This window comes from Arachis hypogaea, chromosome 16 (genome assembly GCF_003086295.3).
Source record: "Arachis hypogaea cultivar Tifrunner chromosome 16, arahy.Tifrunner.gnm2.J5K5, whole genome shotgun sequence".
Lineage (NCBI taxonomy): Eukaryota > Viridiplantae > Streptophyta > Magnoliopsida > Fabales > Fabaceae > Arachis > Arachis hypogaea.
This window is the reverse complement of record NC_092051.1, coordinates 10,776,181-10,795,828: the sequence shown is the minus strand read 5'-3', so window position 1 is coordinate 10,795,828 and position 19,648 is coordinate 10,776,181. Positions and strand designations below refer to the sequence as shown.

Here is a 19,648-nt window from a genome sequence, read left to right as displayed (position 1 = left end):
AGCATGAATCTCTTGATATTTAATGAGATCTTTTATTCTCTCGAACCCCTGCTCCCTTGCCTCACGAAAGTTGGGTGAAACCAGAAACCCTAATTAAGGTGTTCCAATATCTGGCGATGTTTGTGTTTTTGGTAAGGAAATTTGGGGGAAAATTGAATTAAATGGTAGGAGAAGGAGAAGCTGATGATGAGGGTATTATAGGCACGAGCTGTAGCAACATATTTGCGCACCGTGTTCTCATAGTACACGGGTTGTTGCAGCTATGTTGAATGTGCCATAATGCTAATCTGAGGCTTCCTTTCTCTCATTAATCCAAACTGGTTTTAATGTGTAGAACTAATTCGCTAACTAACAGTCAATTTGCTAACCTTTTTTTGAATGATTGTTGATGCCACTCAGCAAATGGATATATATTTATCATGGAACCGTTATGATTTATGAGTTATGACAAGCAACTACTACTTTGAGTCGTGGGTTTGAATGGTAGCTAACCATGATTCATCTGACTAGTAGTTTAAGCAGCTTTGTTACAATTCGATGTACGAAGAAGGATTTTCTGACTTGAATGTTAAGAGATTTATAGCCACTATATAAGAAGCTTTGTTAGAACTTCATAGTTTCACTACACCTCTTCCTTCCCTCTAGCTTTTGTAGATACAACCTACTCGCGGTGCTCTGTTGGTGTTCAAGTGTGTGGAGACTAGAGACATCTAGCCATGGGACCGGGTGGGCCGGGGGGTCCTGGTGGGCCGGGTTTTGGTGGCCCTGGCGGACCTGGAGGCCCTGGATGGGGTCCTGGCCCTGGTTGGGCTCCGGGACCTGGTGGACCAGGCTGGGGTCCTCCTGGGCCTGGTTTCTTTGGATCCGGTGGATTTTTTGGTGGGTTTGGAGATGGTATATGCAACCTCATTTCTTCATGGTGAGTAGTAACTAAACATTACGTGAAGCCATGATTGCTATATTTTAGGCCCATTAATAATGACAATGCCCATTAATGAATTTCACATATTAGAACCGGCTCTAAATTCTAATAATTACTTTCAAATGTGTCAATGCAGCTTCTATTGTTTGTGCTGTTGTTGGTTGTTCCAAGGTTGCTTCGGAGGTCCACGTGGATCATTTGGCCCACCCGGCCCAGGAGGTCCACCTGGCTTCTGATGGGCAGGCATATTGTCCACACTGCTATTGTCTATCCGGAATGAGGATTAATCAAGGCCTGGCTTCACTTTGTTCTTGAGTTGTGATTAGAACTAGATGTAATAATGCAAGGCTATTGTTCTTGTAATATGTCCTCTATCTTATTGCCATTTTTTTAGCAGAAGTCATGAATTTGATACATCATACATCTAGTAAGTGGTAACTCACACTAGAGAATTTCATTGGATGGAGCTCTCTAAAATATTTATGAATTTATCCCATTTCACTTTTCTATATTCATTTAATGGAAACAAAATTTTTAGGAATTTATTAACAACTTTATACATAATAAGTTAATTAGACTCCAATAATTCAACAAATTCACAAATCACAATCATCCATCTAGTCATCTGAGGCCATTAACAAATATATTACAGAATTTTTTTTATGAATGTGGACACCAATAAGTGATGCTCAATGGAAAAAGCATCAAACACCAATAAGTGATGAATAGTTTGAGAAAATACATTTCTTCAAAGAAGCACACTTTGAGCTTTTGCAGCTTTCCCAACTGATGAGGAATAGAGTTATTGAGATTACTAACGTGCGAATCTTCTAAACCCGGAACTAAACCCGAGTTCCAATGGTAAGAACCGAAAACATTAGTGTCATAAAGTGTTGAAGTTTGGAGATTGATAAGTTTCAAAATATGGAAAAGGAATGGAACCAGAAATTTCAGTGATTTCGCCGGAGGAATTTTCGGCTGTAGCTCCTCCGTTGTGATTTCGTCGATGACTGCTGCTCCCAATGGAAGGCTGTTGTCCGATGAGAACAAAGGACGAGTTTGTTCCTTTTTTTTTTTACCTTTTTTTTTTCTCCACCATTTCTCAATAAAATTCAATGGAACTAGGTATTGTTTAAATAGTATTCTTTATTCAATTTTTAAAAGAGAAAAAAAATAAAAGATAAATAATTTTTTAGTTAATCGTTTAAAAAATCTTTTAGTTGATGATTTTTTTTGCGATTTTTTCTTTTTTTTTTAACTTCTTTATTTACTTGTAGTTGTTCTTGCTCTACTTATTGTATTGACCTCTTTTGTTTAAAAAAAAAATAAATTTTTAAAAAAATTTATCAAAAGCTAAATTTTAAAAAACAAGTAATTTATTTTACTCTAGTTGTGTTCTGATTAAAAAACTTATGTCTATTTTTGTTATTCTTCAAGTGAGACTAGTACTAAAAATTTTAAAATTTTTAATGTTAATATTTTTTTCTCCTTTTCTAAAAATCTCATTATATTCTAGACTTAGTAGTCTTAAATTTTTCATTATTATTTAATAGATATGATTTTTTTTCTCTTATTTTTAAAAGAATATCTCAATGTTACATATTTTAAATAGACTAAGTTTTTGAGATTTTTTTTTCTAGGATTTCCAAAGTTCCTTTTTAGAGAAATTTAAAGAATAAAAGAAACAAATATTTCCCAGAGGAGATAATAGAGCATGTATTTGAATATGCAGCCGTTGTCCGTGAGATGAAAATGAAATTAGTGGTTGCAGAGATTTAATTTGTGGGAGTTGATTAGAAAAACTAAGGGTTACATTTGTATATAGAAGAAGAAAATTTGAAGAGTCAAGTTGTCAATATAAAAAGGAAATCTAAAGATGGGTCAATTTTATATTTTGACAATTCTATCTAACGGAATTTTTTTTAAAAGTTCCATAGAATACTTAGCCTAAATATAGGATGGCAACACTACCTGAATTCGCAGGTATTCACTTTGATCCGTCCTGTATCAGGACAGGTTTTTAGTTGGGCGAGATCGAATTTAGATACTACCTGTTCCTATCCGCTCCGATATATATATAATATATGTAAAATAATTACTAAAAATCTAAAATGATAAATAATATTATATCATATTTAAAATTTTACTTTAATTTATATTATGTATGTGATGATAATTATATAAATTTTAAAATTTAATTTTATTTATTAGATTTTAATAATTATAGGGGCGAATAGAAACGGAATGAATACCCATAGAGACAAATTAGGATTCAACCCTTTTGCTACCCACAGATAAGAGTGAAACAAATTTTATGCGAGTTATTGTTGGCGGGGAAGACCCGCCCCGATGCCACCCCTACCTAAATAGAAAAGGAAACGATAATAAACCGTGGTTCATTTTTAAGGCAACTGAAGAACAAACTTGAAGGAATTTGAGGAAATGGATATAAGACGGGTAATAGGACAGTGCACGAGAGAAAAAAGTAGAGAAACACATTCTATATCCCAAAACCAAAATCACAAACGTTGTCATGTGAACATGAATGAAAATAGGCTCTGGGCCCAGGCTGTACTTACTACCCTAATCCACCACAATGCTTTGTTTGTTATCACTTGCCCGTTACAACTTTCTTTCAATTCATGTGGGCTTCCTTTAATCAGAATAATAATAAATGAACATTGAAAGAAAAGTAATTGGACACCCATCATATTAATTTACCAAAGCTCCATATTCAATTACGTTTTCCGACCGTTACACCATGTGTGCTCGCTCCATCACGTTACTAAATACTAATCCATGCATGATCCCGCAGTCACCATGTGTTTTCCAATATATTTATTATTATCGTATAATATAAAATCATATTCTTAAACTACGATGTGATTTATTTAATGTACTAGGTGTGACATGATGATTAAAAAGTTAATTATGTTATAATCATATACTCACACCATATTCTTATTTTATGTTATTACTACTGTCTCTGTCACAAGGAAAAAAAAAATCTAGAAATTGGCAAATAGTAACAAGGGTAGGAGTAGGAGATTGGGGACCATGAGATTGGTACACGTGTGTGAATATGATTGAGTGAAGAGGTGAGAATAGAGACAAAAGAATTCAAAATCGAGAAAGAAGAAGTGAACAACATTTTAAGATACCGGTCTCCCTCTCTTGTCTCTGCTTGCAGCAGAAGACCACCACTGTGACTCGGTGAGTCGACTCGGAAGCATTCAAGAACCAGGTTGGTCTTGCGCCCTTTCCTTTCCGTTCTTATTGATTTACGAGATGGGCATTGTCTTTTGTCCTTTCTATCCCCATCGCTCAACGTATTCCCCCATGTACATGCACCTCAGTTAGATGTAACTTTTTCTGCAATTTTTCTCGCTTTTATGTTTGTGTGTTTTTGAAGGTTCACCTTTGGTTTCGGTACTGGTAGTAATAGCAGTGTTTGAAATGACGATAACATCCTTATATTTTTGACCTTATATGGATTTGTGTGGAACCGTGTTCTTGTAAACAACGAAGAGGCAGTGCCACTGTTGAGTCGGTGCAGTTAGTTACTCCACGCAATTTCTCATTTTTATCTTTTAGTGATTTCCGTTTTTATCTTTTAGCTATATGTGTTTGTGATTGTTTGGAGTATGTGAATGTGATGGAGACTTGTTAATCCTAGTATATATATGGTTATGCTTGCGTATCACTTCTTGTTTGGGGAAACCGAGGTTCTTCTTTGTTGTTTTGCCATCATATTTATGTTTGTTTTTGTTGATGATAAGCAACAGGAGAAGAGTGAAGCAGAAGAGGAAGAAGAAGAAGATGATGGATGAAATGACCAAGAATCAACCTTCACACTGGTGGTGGCTTGACACCACCACCACCAACCGTTCCCCGTGGCTTCAATCCACTCTTTCAGGTTCCAATCTTCATTCCTCTGTATCCATCCTTATTAATTTACATAGTCAAAAACGGTTGCAATTTTGGACAAATTCGTCAGTTGTAACTGATAATTTGTGATTATTAGATTGTCTTGTAACTTATTATATGCATAGAAAGTCCTTTGCCCATCTTGTTTAGCCTCATCAGTGATTTGAAATTAGGAGCATCTTCTTGTCAAAAACTAGCCCTGGTTCTAATGAGTAATGACTAATAATAATCTGCTGTGCATTGAATCATGCTTTGATTGAGTTAAGAAAGATTGAGCTTATCCCTGTAACTGTGGCATAACACATGATGATTCAGGCCCAACCTAATCTCCCCTTTATCTACATGTTCACAACCGTTTCCCGCAATTAGTCTTAGATATCTTCGTATAGGTATAGACATATAGTGTTTTACAAGTAAAAGAGAATATTGGAGTTAGAATTTTTGCAGGAATTTATTTGCCAGAATCTTGTATTATGCTACTTGATTATTAGATCAATAGAATTGGGGTATAAAACTTTATCAACTACCAATCACCAAAACTTCCAATTTTTCTTAACTGGTAGCATTTGTCAATTAAAAAAATGATGTCACTAGTGTAGCTGTAGCATCATAAAAAGTTTTTAGGCCACCGTTATCTGAGTGTTGCCTTTCAAGTTCTTTTTCTACTTTTTGCCTTGTGTATTTAGCCGTTGGAGCAACCTTTGTTTAGTTTGACTGTGACTTGTATATGCTGCTACTCTGCATTTGTGGCAGAGGATTATATTGTTGAGAGGGAAAAGGGTAAAAAAGTAAAAAGTGATTTAGCACTGATATGTGAATGTCTATTGAGGCTTATTGCAGAACTAAATGAGAAGACAAAAGCTATGTTAAAGGTAATTGAAGAAGATGCAGATTCCTTTGCCAAGCGTGCAGAGATGTACTACAAGAAGAGGCCAGAGCTTTTGAGAATGGTTGAAGATTTCTATAGGACGCATCGCTCGCTAGCCGAGCGCTATGATCAAGTCAGACCCGAAACTGGAATCGGCCTACTCAATTCAGGAGGATCCCCGTTTGCATCCGCCAAGCATCGGTTCGAGAAGTTGCTGACTTTTGCAGATGATCATCGTGGTTATGATACCTATTCAGAGAGTTATGATGTGGAATCTGAAGTTGATGATCCTGAGCAAGAAGTAGAAGAAGAAGAAGAAGAGAGCAAGTCTAATCACAAAGAAGAGGTGGAAGTTTCATATGTTGCTGTGAATGATGAAGTGATAAGATTGAGGGATGAGATGAAGAGACTCAATGAAGAGAACAAGGCACAGAAGGATCAACTCAAGATGAAAGATTCTGCTTGTGATGAAGTAATAATGCTGAGGGAAGAAATAGAGAGGCTTAAAGAAGAGAATGAGGCACAGAGGGAACAACTCAAGCAGAAGGATGAGGAGAAGATAGAGGTGATAAGGCAGCTGAGTATGGCAATTGATGTGATGAAGGAGGAGAATGTGAAGATGAGAAACTTCATTGTTGCCAAGGAATCCACCAAGAAATGGAACAAGAAACCATTTGAGTTCAACAAATTTGTGGGTGAATTGTCTGAGAAATTTTTCAATTTCAATTTCAATGTGATTCCAAAGAATGAGCCTAGTGTGGAGCTCTCTAGACGTGGTTTAACTAGTTTGCAAATATCTTAATTCTACAAGAACTGTGTTATAAAAGGGTGTCTATATGTATGTTAGGTAATTAAGCAAGAAGCCTAGGTTAAGAAATATTTTTTTAATACGATGTATGTTACTATTCTTAGACTCTAGTATGTTGTGTATTAGTTTTATTTCTACGTGTATTGTACTATTTATTGTTTATGTATTCAATTGTTTCATTTTTCTTTATTTGTTATCTATGGTAGCGTTTGTTGGAGAGACAAAAACTGAAAGACTGAGACTGAGAGATAAGGACTAAGAGACAGAGACAGAAATAAATCTCAGTATTTTGTTTGGTGCAAAGTGGGAGACAAAAATTAAAACAATAATGAAACTCTAATTTAATTTGTACAAAAGATAAAATTGAAATTAATTAATTGAAATGAGAGTATTTTAGGTATAAAATGTTATTAAAGTTTCAATCTCTGTCTCTAAAAATTTCAGTCCCCTGTGTCCTTACGTTTTGGAGGTACTGAAATACTGAAATTTTAGGGACAGAGACAAAAATTTTAGTAACAGTCTCTGAACCAACAAACATAATATTAGGTCTCAGTCTCTCAGTCTCTGTCTTAGTACTTTAAAACAAACGCTACCTATGATTCTATGTACAATCTATTTGGCTATTCATGATTCAAATTTAATGATGGACTTTTCTTTGTGAAAGCCAATAGAACAAACCAACAAATTATAATGGATTCAGTGTAACTGTGTAAGCACTAAGCACAAAGCACAATAATTGAGAGGGAAAAAAAACAAGATGATGTTAGTCAAAACTGTTAGAAAGGTAAGACGGTAAAAGAGAGTTTAATAGAGAAAAGATTTGTGTCTATTTGAATTATATCGAATGATACAATATAAAAATATATTTATAAATATTTAGAGAATCAAAATCATAATTCATAAAAATATATTTATAAATGTTCAGAGAATTAAAATCATAATTCATAAAAACGTAATAACTTATAATAAATAATTCTAATAAAATCTAATATATTCTAATAAAAAAGAATAGGAGAATGATAGGGGGACAATGACTTTATTGAACAATATGAACAATGGGCACGAAACTAGCCCAATTAATTTACTAACCTAGGTATACTCGTAAACACCCACCTTCCATAAATCCTAATTTTAATTATCTTAATTACTTCCATCGTAATCACCCCATCCACTCCCCCCTTCTTTGACCCAATGGTAAAAACATTTCCCCTTCCCTACCTTTTGAACACCATTCAGGAAAGGAAACATTAGCCTTCGCCATTTGAAACGGCATTGATGAAGGGAGATCTTCCCACGTTAGCCGCTTCTTTTTCGCTAAAACTCATCGTCCATCCTGCCACCCGCCGAATCGACCATCCACCGGCGCCTCCATTGTGAAGACATGAAGCAGCAGGCGAGCATCCGGGGCCCCGTCGCGTGGAAGTTGCCCAGAAAACCACCGGCATTGTTCTTTACCCGCAATCTCCGTAGGTTATAGCCCTTGCATGTTCGCGTCGCTTGGAGTCATCCTCAGATACAACAAGAGAAGCCGTGGGCTGTTTTTCCCTTCCTAGATTGAAGGTCAGTAACCCGATAACCGTTAATTGAATGTTTAGATGTTCATAGTTACTTTTATGTTCTGGTTGCATAGAATGGTTTTGCTGGTTGTGCAAATTTCTGGCCCTGCTTGAGTTCTCCAAGTGTTTGTGAACATATGGAAGTTGCAAGGAATAATGACACGTACATGTTTTTGAGCATCCGGGTTTTCGCGTCTTGTTTTTTAATGATTTACTGTATTTGGGTTTGTTTTGCCTCCGGATATTAGTAAGTCAGCAATTCGTGTGAAGCACGTGCTATGAATATGTTTATTTGTGAGTTGTTTAACGAATCTAAATCGGATGGTCATTTTTATACATGAACGGATGGTTGAATATTTTTTACAAGTGTTTGAAATTAGGTTGAGGATGTTAAATATTTTTGTTCATTACAAAACCTAACCTAAAAGGTTGTCACAATTGAAAAACTGTTAAATTATCTGATTATGTATGTTTTATATTGAAGAGATAGGTGTGAATTGGAATCATGTTTGTTTATTTTAGGAAAAAATTGTAAGTATAATTTCGAATCAATTTACATTTTTTCTAGTCTTAGCTGAAAGTGTATTTTACTTCTTCCTCACATGTCCACTTGCATTTGATCCATTTGATTGGAAAGATATAAGTCAAAGTAGTTTTGGGATTGAGTCTAACCGTGCAAAGACTGAATTTACATGTTGATCAGCATATTTGATAACAATCGCAATCAATATTTGGGAACATTATAAATAAACCAGCTTTAGACTTTTAAAACAGTGAGTAAGTCTATATGATTAGTCCCTTTGACACACCAAATCGAAATAAATAATGCGTTGCCTTGAATTTTTTCCAAGTTAGTTTGTCTGTTTGATTTTTTTAATACTTGCGGTGGAAAAATTATACTGGATGAATGGATAAAGTTGAGCGTTGTGACATGATCTATATGTTTTAGGTAGCAATTTCTGATGTTGGAAATCTATGGAGCCTCAAAAGTTGGTTATATTAGGACTTGTTTAGGTGACTTATGTAATAAGAAGCTCAATTTTTAACAGCTATGCTTCCAAGGTCCTTGTTTAACTGGATTTTTTTTTAACTGCCTATGTACTCTTACTGCACACGACTGTGGGTTTTATGCTGTTGATTTTCATGTTTTTTTTTTAATTACAGCATGGATAGTAATATCACATGATTCATGGATACTTTGATTAAAGCAAACATGTTTGAAATTTGATGGAGCCTGGGCTTGATATTTTAGTAGTGAATTCTTTATCTGTTTCTGGTTCATTTGATTAACCTTTAATTTCTATAAATGACGGATGTTCAATTTTGTAAGAAAAGATGAATGAAAAAATGTTACATTCTCTACATCATTTAGGTAGCAATTTCTGATGTTGTAAATCTATGGAGCCTAGCAAGCTGGTTATATTAGGACTTGTTTTCGTTACTTACGTAATTAGAAATTCAATTTGTAACAGCTATGCTTCCTAGTACCTTGTTTAGCTTGATTTTTTTAACTGCCTTTGTACTCTTACTCTACACGACTGTCAGTGTTATACTGTTGATTTTCAATTTTTGTTTTAAATTAAAGCATGGATAGTAATATCACATGGTTCATGGATCATTCGATTAAAACAAACATGTTTAAAATTTGATGGAGCCTGGGCTTGATATTTTAGTAGTTAATTCTTTATCTGTTTCTGGTTCATTTGATTGACCTTTAATTTCTATAAATGACGGATGTTCAATGTTGTAAGAAAATATGGATGAAAAAATGTTACATGATCTACATCATTTAGGTAGCAATTTCTGATGTTGCAAATCTATGGAGCCTACCAAGCTGGTTAATTCAAATGGAATATTATTAATTCAAATGGAATATTATTATATTCTTTGCTAGCACCATGAATATAATAATATGATAATTGAGAATATTAAATAATTAATTATTTATTCTATGATGAGTTTTAAATATGGATAAGATCCCAACTGATTCTGTTTCAAATTAAATTGTAATTTGATTCACAAATCAGTCACCAATCTCATACTATATATATGTGTATATGATAAAAGAAAGGACACACAAGTTTTTCTTTTACCTCCACATACACAAATATTCCAATTCTTAGTGAAGAATTGCTGGTGCAAGGAGTTGCAAGAAATTTCTCAGTTAAATCCATTGGTCAAGGAGTTGACAACAAGGATCAGTCTCGGTGTGGATACACATAGTACCTTCGTACTATCGAAGGAGAAAGTTTTCATTCACTAGGGTACTCAGGTATTGGCATCTAACCCATCTTATTTCAATAAAGTTTTAAGCACAAAATAGACCAATAGGATTACTTTATTACTTCCGCTGCGTGTTATGAACACTTGTAATCCTACAGTGGTATCAGAGCCATGGCCCTTTTGTGTTTAAAATTTTATTGCAAAAATTTACAGAATTAATAGGATTAATTTAAATTTTGTTATTATAGTGAATGTGATTCCTAATAATGGCATGGGATGCTATTATTAAAATTATAAATTTATATGGGATAAAATTATATGTATGTTAGGAACATACTGTTATTATTATTTTTTATTTATTTATGAAATAAAACTGAAAGGAAAAAAAAGATAAATAAATTTTATATTTTGTTTACGAGGAGTTACCTGACAACCAGGAAATTCGTACTCAATGATAAAATTTATATATATGTATTTGATACATGGAATGAATTAATTTTTACTTGAACCTAGACAACCTAGGGGTATAAAATATAATTCAATTAAATAATAACCTGACAACTAGGTAATTATTTGGGATTAAAATTGTATGTGATACATTTAATCATCTGTTTAAAAATGTATGAGTAATGACTTGACAACCAAGATACTCATTCATGATTTTAAATATTTTTTTTAACACTTAATTTAAGAAATAAAGATTTCTTAATTTTCTATAATAATAATTATTGTAGAAAGTGTTATTTGTATGTGTGAATACGTACTTATATTTGTTTTTTCCTTTTAGATTCATGAATAATATGTCTACTCTATCACTGCGTGGCATACTTGAAAATAACAAATTGGCTGGAGCCAATTATGATGATTGGTATCGCAATTTGAGAATTGTTCTCATGCATGAAAGGCTAATTGATATAATCGATAAGCCTGCTGTAACGGCCCCAGTTCCTAAAGAGGATGGAAGTATTGATAATGAGGCAACCAAGGCTTATGAGAAGTACTTGAAAAATTGTCTTACTGCCAAATGCATCATTCTGGCATCCATGGGTTCTGATATTCAAAGGCAACATCAGGATATGGATCCACCAACTATTATTGAACATCTTAAGAAGATGTATGGTGCACAAAGTAAGACGGCCCGATATCAATTGTCCAAAATTTTGTTTAGATCTACACTTGATGTGGACTCTCCTGTTGGACCCCATGTTCCTAAGATGATTGATCTTATTGAACAACTTGAGAAGTTGGGATGCAAATTGGGCAAAGAACTTTCATAAGATTGGATCTTGCAATCTCTTCCAGAAACCTTTTCACAATTCATTGTTAGCTTTAATATGATTAAAGTAAGCTGTGATCTTCATGAAATGCTCAACATGCTAATTGATTATGAGAATCAAATTGCATCTGAGAAAAAGAAAGGAGTTGCTATGGTAGTTGGCAACTCTTCTAAGAAAAAAGGAAAGTGGAAAGCAAGAGGAAATGGAAAGAATAATTTTAAAAGAGAACCCATGGCACCTAAAGGTGGTGTGACCAAACCCAAGGGCAAACAAGAAAAGGCTGACAAAAATGATGCTGAATGCTTTTATTGTAAAGGCAAAGGTCATTGGAAAAGAAACTGCAAGGAGTACCTTGCTTCTTTGAAAACCAAAGAGGAAGGTAAGACACGCTTGAAAACAGTTTTCATGATTTCTTTAGCTACTATTAATTCTTCTATATGGGTATTAGATACCGGAAGTGCTCATAATATTTGCAATTCGTTGCAGGGACTACGAGTAAGTAGATGGCTGAAGAAGGGAGAAACTTACCTTCAAGTCGGGAACAGAGCAAATGTTGCTGCTGTAGCTATAGGATCTATTTCTTTAGCAATGCCTACGGGCAAGACATTAATATTGGAGAATTGTCATTATGTTCATAATTTTGTTACAAATGTTATTTCTGTTTCTATGTTGGACAAACGTGGTTTTTATTTTAATATTAAAAATGGCATTTGTTCTACTTATTATGGTGATGACTTATACGTAAATGGCTATCTCCAATATGGCATTTATATTCTTCCCGATTTAAATGGTAATTCTGTCATGCATGTTTCTACTCTCAAAAGAGAGAGGAATAATCAAGTAAATGAATCATATCTTTGGCATTGTAGACTTGGTCATATAGGGGAAAAAAGGATTTCTAAGTTACATAAAGAAGGTTACCTTAACAAATATGATTATGAATCATATGTAACTTGTGAATCCTGTCTCAAAGGAAAAATGACCAAAACTCCATTTATGGGACATGGAGAAAGGGCTACAGAATTATTGGTACTAATACATACAGATGTTTGTGGACCAATGAAAATTCAAGCCAAAGGAGGATATTCCTATTTTATCACTTTCACTGATGATATGTCTAGATATGGCTTTGTGTATCTTATGAAACACAAATCTGAGTCATTTGAAATGTTCAAAATTTTTCGCAGTGAAGTTGAAAATCAAACAGGTAAAAGCATTAAGGTGCTTAGATCTGATAGAGGAAGAGAATATCTAAATGATAATTTTCTTGAGTACTTAAAGAAAAATGGGATTCTTTCTCAATGGACACCTCCTGGTACTCCACAACACAATGGTGTTTCAGAGAGGAGGAATCGAACTTTATTAGATATGGTTCGATCCATGATGGGTTTTACTGATCTTCCATTGAATTTATGGGGCTATGCTTTAGAAACAGCAGCATATCTGCTAAATAAAGTACCCACTAAAGCAGTTTCTTCAACACCATATGAGATATGGAAAGGACGAAAACCAAATCTCAAGCACATTAGAGTTTGGGGATGTCCAGCATATGTTAAGAAATTGCAAAGTAATAAACTTGATGCTAGGTCCGATAAATGTAGATTCATTGGTTACCCTAAAGAAACAATGGGTTATTATTTCTATCACCCTTCTGATCACAAAGTGTTTGTGGCAAGAGGTGGAACCTTTTTAGAAAAGGAATTTCTTTCCGAAGGAAGACAAGGTGAAGAAATAGAACTTGATGAAGTTCAAGAAACCAATGAAATAGTACAAGCTCAAGAACATGAAATTCAAGTTGAGCAACCAACTTTGGATGTACTCAAACTAACACCAAATTTATCATCTTCAAGAGTTGAGGATAACGAACCAATAGTAGTTCAAAGAGAGATTAATGAACCAATCCTTGAACTACCTTTGGTACAAGAACTACCTCTTCGACGGTCCACAAGAGAACATCGTCCACCACTAAGGCTAAACCTAATAGTGCAAGATGATGTAGAAAATGGGATCGATTATGATGATAATGATCCTAAGACTTATGAAGAGGCAATGCAAAGTTCCGAAAGTCTAAAATAGCAGAGTGCCATGGAATCCGAAATAGAGTCTATGAGGATCAACAATGTTTGGACTTTGGTTGAACCCTCAAAAGACATAAAACCTATTGGTTGTAAATGGGTTTACAAGAAAAAGATTGGAGCAGATGGTAAGGTAGAGACCTATAAAGCCCGTCTAGTTGCCAAGGGATACCGTCAAAAGGAGGGAATAGATTATGAAGAAACATTTTCTCCTGTGGCAATGCTCAAATCTATTCGGATTCTACTTGCTATAGCAGCTTACTATGATTATGAAATATGGCAAATAGATGTGAACACAGCTTTTCTCAATGGAGAACTCAAAGAGGAAGTGTACATGACACAACCTGAAGGTTTCACATTTCAGTCTGATCATAGTAAAATTTGTAAGCTGCAACGCGCCATTTATGGGCTAAAGCAAGCTTCTAGAAGTTGGAACATTTGCTTTAATAAGACAATCGAAAAGTTCGATTTTATCCGGTGTGAAGAGGATCCTTGCATATACAAAAAATTTAGTGGGAGTACAGTCATTTTCTTAGTACTCTATGTTGATGACATATTACTAATAGGAAATGATGTACCAGCATTGCAAAATACCAAAATTTGGCTATCTCAACAATTCTCCATGAAAGATTTGGGAGAAGCAGTCTATATTCTAGGAATAAAGATCTATAGAGATAGATCTAAAAGGTTGCTCGGACTCTCACAATCTATATACATTGATACCATATTGAAAAGGTATAACATGGAAAACTCCAAAAAGGGCTATTTACCAATAGGCACTGGAATTACTCTCAGTAGAAAGGATTGTCCTAAAACTTCTGAAGAGAGAGTACGCATGAGTAGAATACCATATGCTAGTGCAGTGGGAGCTATCATGTATACCATGACATGTACACGTCCTGATGTCGCATATGCGCTAGGAGTAGCCAGTCGATATCAGGCAAATCCAGGTGAGGAACACTGGAAGGTGGTTAAATCCATTCTTAAATATTTAAGAAGAACCAAAGACCAATTCCTCATCTATGGAGATTCTGAACTTATACCAAAAGGGTTCACTGACGCAAGTTTTGCCTCAGACAAAGATGATAGCAAATCTACTTCAGGTTATGTTTTCACCTTAAACGGTGGTGCAGTGAGTTGAAAAAGTTCCAAACAAGCTACTGTAGCTGATTCAACAACTGAAGCTAAGTACATAGCAGCAAGTGAGGCAGCTAAAGAAGCTATGTGGATGAAGAAGTTCATAAACGAGCTTGATGTGGTGCCTTCAATTAAAGAACCACTTCCATTACTGTGCGACAATAATGGAGCCATTGCACAAGCAAAAGAGCCAAGATCACATCAAAAATCTAAGCATATCTTGAGAAGGTATCATTTGATAAGAGAGATCGTTGAACGTGGAGACGTTAAAATTCAAAAGGTTGCTGGGAAGGATAATGCAACAGACCCATTCACTAAGGCACTTGGATCAAAAGAGTTTGATAAGCACATGTGGGAATTGGGATTGAAATATATGACTGATTGGCTCTAGTGCAAGTGGGAGATTTTGTTGGAAATACATGTATGCCCTAGATCCAATCTGTCATTGGCTCTAGTGCAAGTGGGAGATTGTTGGAGATAAGTGTGTATGTCCAACAAAATACTATTGTGAATTATTATTATTATTATTTCTTTTTATAAGAATAAACTTTTATAATTTATGATAGTGTCCTTAATTAAAATTAGAAACGAATAATTACGATAGGGATCGTAATAATGAGATATACGTTTTTTTTTAGTACTTTTAATTTAAATTGTTCTTAATCGTAGAATCACTAAAAATGGGACATTAGTGATTCGGATAGATTAATATATATATATATATATATAATAGTCTTCATTGGATGAAGATTAATAGATCTCATTTATTAAATTATATATATAAATGGTATATATAGAGATATAACCATTGAACTGACTCACTCTAAGAATTCCTAATGGTTATAGTTACCGTATATTTGTCAATAGGATATTCTTATGATGAACATAATATTAGAATTTTCCTTTGACCTGCGACTATCATAGTAATGGACAATGTATTTGTTATACTTTGATTCCGGACACCTAACACCCTACGGTGTTAGTTGAATGGACATTGGGTATGATTTAAATACTTGTAGAATTAATGATTAGTCAAAATGGAATCCATCAACTATGGTAATGAGTTTGAGCTTTACGATTATAATGAATGGAATAAACAATGCCTTGGTCAAGGGGTTTGAATGAATTAAGAAATGAGTTTCTTAAGTCATTCATAATTCATTATAATAATGGTAACAAGTTAGAGTTTGACAATTAAACCGTACTCTAAAAGTTAGCCAAGAGCTGAAAAGATGGAAGGAGTTGTATTTTTTGTTCATCTTGGGTTCTTAATAAAAATATTATTACTTCATACTATCGAGTCGTCAAGGAGCGTTGCTAGACGCCAACCTTGATTAGTAAATTTAGTATGACTAATTTACTACCCGCTTAGTATTGAACCTATGGGGTCACACACTAACGAGTGTTCTAATCCTTGGTAAATAATCATTTAATTATTATTTTGATTAGATCAAATAAATAATTATATTAATTCAAATGGAATATTATTATATTCTTTGCTAGCACCATGAATATAATAATATGATAATTGAGAATATTAAATAATTAATTATTTATTCTATGATGAGTTTTAAATATGGATAAGATCCCAACTGATTCTGTTTCAAATTAAATTGTAATTTGATTCACAAATCAGTCACCAATCTCATACTATATATATGTGTATATGATAAAAGAAAGGACACACAAGTTTTTCTTTTACCTCCACATACACAAATATTCCAATTCTTAGTGAAGAATTGCTGGTGCAAGGAGTTGCAAGAAATTTCTCAGTTAAATCCATTGGTCAAGGAGTTGACAACAAGGATCAGTCTCGGTGTGGATACACATAGTACCTTCGTACTATCGAAGGAGAAAGTTTTCATTCACTAGGGTACTCAGGTATTGGCATCTAACCCATCTTATTTCAATAAAGTTTTAAGCACAAAATAGATCAATAGGATTACTTTATTACTTCCGCTGCGTGTTATGAACACTTGTAATCCTACAGGTGTTATGTTGTTCATTTTGATATATATTTTTTTTTAAATTAAAGCATGGATAGTAATATCACATGGTTCATGGAACCTTGGATTAAAGCAAACATGTTTAAAATTTGATGGAGCCTCGGCTTGATATTTTAGTATTCTTTTCTTTATCTGTATCAGGTTCATTTGATTGACCTTTAATTTCTATAAATGACGGATGTTCAATTTTGTAAGAAAAGATTGATGAGAAAAATGTGACATGATCTACATCATTTATGTAGCAATTTCTGATGTTGCAAATCTCTGGAGCCTAGCAAGCTGGTAATATTAGGACTTGTTTTAGTGACTTAGGTAATTAGAAGTTCAATTTTTTACAGGTATGCTTCCAAGGACCTTGTTTAACTTGATTTTTTTTAACTGCCTATGTACTCTTACTGCACATGACTGTGGGTGTTATGCTGTTGATTTTCACATTTTTTTTTAAATTACATCATGGATAGTAATATCACATGGTTCATGGATACTTGGATTAAAACAAAACATGTTTGAAATTTGATGGAGCCTGGGCTTGATATTTTAGTAGTGAATTCTTTATTTGTTTCTTGTTCATTTGATTGACCTTTAATTTCTATAAATGATGGATGTTCAATTTTATAAGAAAAGATGGATGCAATAATGTCATGGCTTTTAGCGGTGGCTTATGTAGATATGAGTAAAATTGGTTGTAAATACTATAGTTGCATCATGTTTCGTGTGTACGTATCTATGAATATATTATTATCGCTATTGGATGTTGTAGAGACTCGTTTTAAAATTTAAATAATAATTCATAGTTATACAGAAACAAATTTTGTTTCCACGTGAAATTTTGCTAAATAATGCGACAGGACTATTATACTATATGAAGGTAAAAAATTTTACGTTTTTGAGCTGACCTACATCATTTATGAACAATTTTTTTTCTGTTAATAATTTCTAGTGCTAATAATAATAAGCAATTGTGACCAAGAATTGCATTGGTTCATTCCGTAATCGGAATGAATACGGAATGAACCAATTTTTTAACTCATTCCTATCTATGGAGCCTTTTATGACCGATGTCATGTTATTTGCTGTTTAGTTGAATTGCGGAGGACATTTTGTTGTCCTGCAATTGATTTCCATTTTTTTTCTTAAATTACAACATAGTTAGTAATAGCACACTGTGCACGGATGGTTGGATTATAGCGAATCATATCAAATTTGTTGCATTTGCTGATTAATTTTTTTCATTTATGCTGTTTTTTTTTTTTTGTGGTTCATGTGATTGAATTTGTACTCTAGACACTATGCATGTTCAATTTTGTAAGAAAACTTTATACCTAACTGAAGTAGGCTTTTTTCTAGTGGATAATAGAAAACTTTATTAATATGGGAGTCATTGCAACGGCAGCTTGATTGTTCATGGCAACGTTTTTATTTTTTAATCCGTCTTGGTAAATGATGTTGTGTGTGTCCAGAGCTTCGGATTGTTGGCTGTGTTTGCAATTATAGTCAGATGATACTGTGTATTTTGTATCAAGACTTTTGGTTGAATGTTTCCTGACAGGCAAGAACTTGCTCTGACTTTAACTTGCTCAACAGCATTTTAATGGGGAAAAAAGGTAAGCAGTGTTTTGTATTTACAAAGTTTTTATTCTTTTTTATTTCTCATAATTTGTATTGTGTTTATTAATAGAAATTAGTGGAGACGCGATTTTCTCCATGCTACATCAACGGGATGATAACCCACTTGCAAGAAATTAATGCCGATGCGAAGCTAGCAGAGATCGATGCTATTGGGTTTGGCTTTGTGAAGCAGATTTCTCGCTGGGCAGTCAAGCAGACGATAATGATTCAACTAACCAAGGCTTATGATGTGGAGACAGAGACACTTATAGTTGACGTCGGGAACATCCCAGTTAGTGCTGAGTTAATAGGAAAGGCGTTAGGGATACCCTCCAATGGTCAGCTCCTTATCTTTAATTGTGAATTTATTGTCATTTATTTTGCTATGGGTTTTGCTCTTAGGTATGGTTAAAATTATTCTATTTACTTGTTTCAATCTGAAATGTAGGGGTTGACATTCTGAAAATAGAAAAAAAGAATCCGGCTCACAGGGAAATCAAAGAGCAATTTTAAAAGAAGAAAACAACTCAGCTGCGCGACTTCGTTTATGCCTGCCCTATGGACACAGAAGCAGATAGGATAAATTTTAGATGACACTTCATATTGGTGGTCTAAAGATGTTCCTCTGTCCAACCAGCCAACAAACAATTTCTCCATGGCACATTCCTCCAATTTTGGATGTCCCAGATCCAAGCAAAGTTAACTGGGCACAGAAAACATTCAAGTGGCTCGGGAAGGCGATTGAAATACACCAAAACAAGAAGCTTGAAACTTGTGGTGGCTGCATGTTTTCCCTAATGGTAAGTTTAAGTGTTCGTTTGCTTATTTAGCCTACTTGCGGTAATGCTGAACTAAGAAACCGTACAATCTTTCCATCCAGCTATTGTACTTTCAGCGGCTAAGGCATGGTGACCTAGAGCGCTGTCGAGAACCAGAGCCATGGTTGACTGCATGGACTGCATCAGAACTTGAAAAGAAGGCAAGCAATGTGATTGATGAGGTACTAGGATGGATGGTACATTCTCTATTATAATATAATCCAACTAAGACATTTATAATTTTCTACCTCGGGATTTCGGATGAGTGTTTCGTAAGCTCAGTTGACCCTTTGATGTTAGGGTCCCATCGGAAGGAGGGCAAAATTTCGAGAGAAGCCAAAATTGCGAACCAGGAAGAAGGGGGGAGAACACGCAACTAAAAAAAAAGAGCGGAAAGAGAGAAATTTTAGTTGCATGTTCTCC

General features: G+C 34.3%; 3 protein-coding genes across 6 annotated transcripts; all 3 read left to right on the top strand.

Annotated features, from left to right (window-relative positions):
* Positions 1-1,431, top strand: LOC112758747 (uncharacterized). The gene is made up of 2 exons (XM_025807486.3): positions 1-919; positions 1,059-1,431. The coding sequence occupies exons 1-2, from the start codon at positions 717-719 to the stop codon at positions 1,156-1,158; spliced, it is 303 nt and encodes a 100-aa protein (XP_025663271.1). The 5' UTR covers positions 1-716; the 3' UTR covers positions 1,159-1,431.
* A 731-nt stretch (positions 1,432-2,162) lies between these two features.
* On the top strand, positions 2,163-6,714 carry LOC112758160 (uncharacterized). Of its 4 annotated transcripts, none has more exons than XM_025806758.3 (3): positions 2,163-4,166; positions 4,702-4,838; positions 5,690-6,714. In XM_025806758.3, the coding sequence occupies exons 2-3, from the start codon at positions 4,742-4,744 to the stop codon at positions 6,517-6,519; spliced, it is 927 nt and encodes a 308-aa protein (XP_025662543.1). In that variant the 5' UTR covers positions 2,163-4,166; positions 4,702-4,741; the 3' UTR covers positions 6,520-6,714. The 4 variants fall into 4 exon arrangements, with proteins under 4 accessions (XP_025662543.1, XP_025662542.1, XP_072075918.1 ...); XM_025806757.3 differs by having other exon boundaries at positions 3,659-4,166; positions 4,708-4,838; XM_072219817.1 differs by having other exon boundaries at positions 4,063-4,284; positions 4,708-4,838.
* A 4,390-nt stretch (positions 6,715-11,104) lies between these two features.
* Positions 11,105-11,581, top strand: LOC112756622 (uncharacterized). The gene has a single exon (XM_025805246.1). It carries the CDS (start codon positions 11,105-11,107, stop codon positions 11,579-11,581), a length of 477 nt encoding a protein of 158 aa, XP_025661031.1.
* Positions 11,582-19,648: the final 8,067 nt, after the last annotated feature.

Bases quoted from the DNA above. Each gene is read 5' to 3' on its own strand.
- LOC112758747 (XM_025807486.3), top strand. From the start codon at position 717: ATGGGACCGGGTGGGCCGGGGGGTCCTGGTGGGCCGGGTTTTGGTGGC. The intron at 920-1,058 runs GTGAGTAGTAAC...GTGTCAATGCAG, and splicing joins TGCAACCTCATTTCTTCATG to CTTCTATTGTTTGTGCTGTT.
- LOC112756622 (XM_025805246.1), top strand. From the start codon at position 11,105: ATGTCTACTCTATCACTGCGTGGCATACTTGAAAATAACAAATTGGCT.
- LOC112758160 (XM_025806756.3), top strand. From the start codon at position 4,694: ATGATAAGCAACAGGAGAAGAGTGAAGCAGAAGAGGAAGAAGAAGAAG. The intron at 4,839-5,689 runs GTTCCAATCTTC...GGCTTATTGCAG, and splicing joins GCTTCAATCCACTCTTTCAG to AACTAAATGAGAAGACAAAA.